The sequence below is a fragment of the Cupressus sempervirens genome, chromosome 7 (genome assembly GCF_028749045.1).
Source record: "Cupressus sempervirens isolate cs-2001-9-10 chromosome 7, ASM2874904v1, whole genome shotgun sequence".
In the NCBI taxonomy this organism is placed as follows: domain Eukaryota; kingdom Viridiplantae; phylum Streptophyta; class Pinopsida; order Cupressales; family Cupressaceae; genus Cupressus; species Cupressus sempervirens.
Window position 1 is genome coordinate 501,125,702 of NC_143124.1, and position 4,298 is coordinate 501,129,999.

The window sequence follows — 4,298 nt, forward strand, 5'->3', positions numbered from 1 at the left end:
AAAACTAAAAGTAGCAATCATAAATTGTGTCTACGAGTAAAACTCAAAAGAGATCATTGTTGTTGGGTGGGTGGTGTTGAAGTAGTTGTTGTGGCAACATCCTCAACAGGTGCCCTAATAGGTGCCTCATGCTCAACAAAAGCCTCTGATGGATGACCAAGCTCATGTTCCTCCTCACATGCTGCCACATCTGCATCCCACTCATCTGCTTCTCTCTCAAACTCAGCTAGCTACTCATCTATCAATAATGGTTCACCAACATCTGCATCCTCATCATCAGGAGGAGCAATCCAATTGGATGAATACGGATCAATGTCATCCAAGTGTAGTGCTTCATATGAAGCTTGTCCTTTCACCTTCTTCTCGTGCAAGAGAAGGTTGTACTTCACATAAACCAAGTCATTCAGGTGCTTTTGAGTCAACCTATTACGTTTCTTTGTATGTATGTTTTGAAAAGTACTCCAATTTCTCTCGCAGCCAAAAGCACTACAAGGCTGCGATAAAATTCGGATGGCAAGCCATTGAAGATTAGGCATTGTGGCACCATAATCTTCCCACCACAGATCTGCAAGGATTAAAAAAAACATTTATGATGTGGTAAAACTTGGAATAAACTTCACGAGTGAAATAAATAGTATGATAGAACTAAACACATGTTCTTTTTTACGTGGCTGCAAGGTGTATCTCCTACATTTGCAATCAGGAGGAGAAAACAACGGCCCCTCTTCCCTCTTGTAGCTTTGCATCTCATCAAGTATGAGGTCTCGGAGATCCGTATCAGCAACCAATCTTCTAATACATGTGTCCAAGCCAATTTGAACCTCTGCATCTACTTTAAAAGTGTTGAAGAAATAATACTTGGGATTCAAGAAGTACCCAGCTGCATGAATGTGTTGGTGGAGTTGCTGGTTCCACCTACGATCAATGATGTTCCATATGGATCTATATTTTGTCTCATTTGACCTATATAAGTGTTGAATGGCCTCTTTTGCCCTATCCATGGCCTCATATAAAAATCCTATGGGATAAATATCCCCATCCACAATTTTTAGAACCTTCACCAATGGTTTTGACACCTGGACATAATAAAACATACAAAAATCAGCCAATGAAAATATTTCAAAATTAAATACTAAATCATCAATGAAAACTTGAAAACTTACTTTGAGGATCTCCTCCATTAGCTTTTCAAAGCTAGCATCAAACACAATCTTCTCTACTTCAGACTTCCTGACATAAGGACTCTAACCATTTCTTATCAAAAAACGTGCACTTGAGGTCTATCAATGTCTTCGATATGCTTTGCAAGCTTAGAAAATTAGTAGCAAAGCGTGTGACCCCTGCTCGTACAAGATCCTTACCACTAATGTGCTCTCTCATAAGACTCAAGACCCATCAAGATCCTTACCACTAGTGTGCTCTCTCATAAGACTCAAGACCCATGTATGATTGTAGATGTACTTCGCAATATTATTTCTATAATGTTCCCATTATAAAATAAATCATTTATCAAACTATTGTAATAGGCCAATTGATTCAATATATCTCGAACCCATTTTTATTTTTGTTTCCATAGTTTGTGTCGCCATCAGCTATCTTTGTACACCCTCAGAAAGTTTCTTGACGAGTATTTAAGCAAGGCTTGTAGGTAGTCTTTAAGTATGCTTTGGATTATTTTCTATGTACTGCGAATTCCTGTTGGAGTTTTGGATCATTCGCCATTTCGGAAGTGAAAGATCTTCCCTATTTGGCTTGTGTGGTTTCGATGGGATTTAGCCCTCACCCTATTCCATCTATGTTTCTTGGCTCGATTGTGGCAAATACTGATATATCTGTTGTGGAGCGATTTTGTGGTTATCAATTGTTTGGTATATCTGGAACTATTTGTCTCATATCTAAATTATCGAAAATCATTGCGCACTGCTATCTACATCAATTCCTCATACCACTCTCCACGATTGCCCTCTCCGTCAATCCTAACCGCACCATACATCCTCCTGTTAGGCATTCGTACGACCATTCAAACTGCTCTGTGGACATCTCCTACCTACCGTACGGTGGTCCTCTGCCACCATACGGACTTCCTTAATTATAACGTACAATTGTCTTTTCAAGTAGACTGTACAGGTATTTCTCCCACTGTACGGACTACTTGTTGTACAGCCACCTCTAGCCTGTACCGTATGACCTCCCTTCCTAACCCTACGTCACCTTGTTGCCAGCATACAGTGTCTCAATTCTGACTGTACTGCATTCCATCGGTTTGTACGACATCTCAACCTTCGGGTGTATATCCGGAAAAGGGAACATTACGAAACTTGCCTCGCGTACTTGAAACAGAATATTACAGCAGTATCAGAGCTCTTCAATCCTGTCAGCCTGTGGACAATGAATGAGAGTTTATAGCTGGAAGAGAAGGACACATTCCGTTAATCGAATGACTGCCTAACCGGAACCGACAACTGCCTAACTCGTGGCACTATTGACGGAACTTGCGAAGAATCAAGCACAGATCACTGATACTCAGCGACTCATGGAAGAGACTCTCAAGAAGTTGGCAGACAATAAAATATCTGGAAAACAAAATGGTCACAATGCGGATTTGGTGTCAGGTAAATCAAACCCTCATCCAACATGCTCTTGACCTTCCATGCTGACTTTTCCTTCACGGACCGAGGCACAACACGGAGGGAAACAACCAACCTTTGAAGAGATGCAAGAACAACTAAGAGAAGACTAGAAGAATGCAAATTTTGAGGAAGATATATCCTACAAAGATTACACGGATCTGAGAATGAGATATTCAAGAGGCGGAAACAGAGGATATTTTAACGATGATCTCAAAAGAAAGTTGAGTAAAGTAAATTTGTCTCCATTTGACGGATCCGAATCCATATCTACGCAAGCGTGGGTAATGAAGGTCGATACTTACTTCCAATTGAATCCTATGCCAGAGGAAGAAGCAATCAAATTTGCGACGCTGCACCTGCAGGGAGTCACGCATGAATGGTGGCATCATGGCACTATCACACTGGGGCATGATCAGATAAATACTTATGCAAAATTCACTGAGAGATTGATAGACCGATTTGATGGTAAAGATCCGGAACTCAATTTCAAAGATTTGGCATAGCTGAGGCAAACTGGATCGGTCGATCAGTACATTGCGGAATTTCAGAAACTCTGTTTTGGTCACGGACATTTGTGAAAGAAGACGGATAGTACTCTTCATGGACGGACTGACAGAACCTCTGAAAGGTTGGGTAAAGGGGTTCAATCCTACCACCCTGTCGGAGGCTATCATTAAGGCATGAAGTATGGCATCGTCATCCGCGTCATCCTCTCGAAGTTACTCACATGCCAAACCATCGGGTTTCCAAGGGAAAATAAACCTCCACCCAAGAAGCCATTGTTGGACGAAGCTACCAGATAGGAACTCCGAAGGAAGAAATTGTGTTTCAATTGCAAAGCACCTTGGGAGCCTAGCCACAATTGCCTCGGAAAAGGGAAGATCCATTACATTGAGGTCGCATTGAGGACGAACAGGAAGAGATGTGTGCTGAAGACAAGGGAAAATAAACCTTCGCCCAGGAAGTCATTGTTGGACGAAGCTACCAAATAGGAACTCCGAAGGAAGAAACTGTGTTTCAATTGCAAAGCACCTTGGGAGCCTGGCCACAGATACCTCGGAAAAGGGAAGATCCATTACATTGAGGTCACGTCCAATGATGAGGACGAACAGAAAGAGATGCGTGCCGAAGACAACCAACATCACGACGACACCAGCATGGTCAGTTTAAACCGTATGGAAAGAATTGCAGCTTTGGTATGACACGAAGGAACCATTGCCCTAGCTGGTAGCCCAAGGTGCACAATTTTTCATGTACGGGGAACCCTCCAAGGACAACAGGTTACGATGATGCTGGATAGCGGAGCTACTCTAAATTTCATAAACTCATCTCTAGTGAAGTGAAGGGGTCTACCCACAGAGACACACGCAGGATTTCAGCTCAAGGTTGGCGGAGGGACTCTTCTACCCTGCACACACCTTGTTCCTCAACTAAGTATCACAATGGCGAATCACACAGTGACCGAGGATTTCTTCATAGTGGACCTTGATGACATAGAGGTTGTTTTGGGCATACAATGGATGAAGACACTTGATGAATACACTTAGACCTTCAAACAAATGGATTTCACTTTTGTTGTCGATGGAAAGAAGGTTGTTCTCTACGGAATGGCAAATGAGGGTCCGAAGGAAGTTTCAGCGCATCGAAGGGCTACACATTGTTTTATCT

The 4,298-nt window shown here is 42.2% G+C and overlaps 1 protein-coding gene across 1 annotated transcript; it reads right to left on the reverse strand.

Moving 5' to 3' along the window:
* Positions 1–230: 230 nt before the first annotated feature.
* LOC149547725 (uncharacterized) lies at positions 231–3,772 on the reverse strand. The gene is made up of 6 exons (XM_089794178.1): positions 3,686–3,772; positions 3,474–3,559; positions 2,323–2,406; positions 1,164–1,230; positions 668–1,076; positions 231–565 (listed from the first exon to the last, which is right to left on the reverse strand). The coding sequence occupies exons 1-6, from the start codon at positions 3,770–3,772 to the stop codon at positions 231–233; spliced, it is 1,068 nt and encodes a 355-aa protein (XP_089650304.1).
* Between the last annotated feature and the right edge of the window lie 526 nt (positions 3,773–4,298).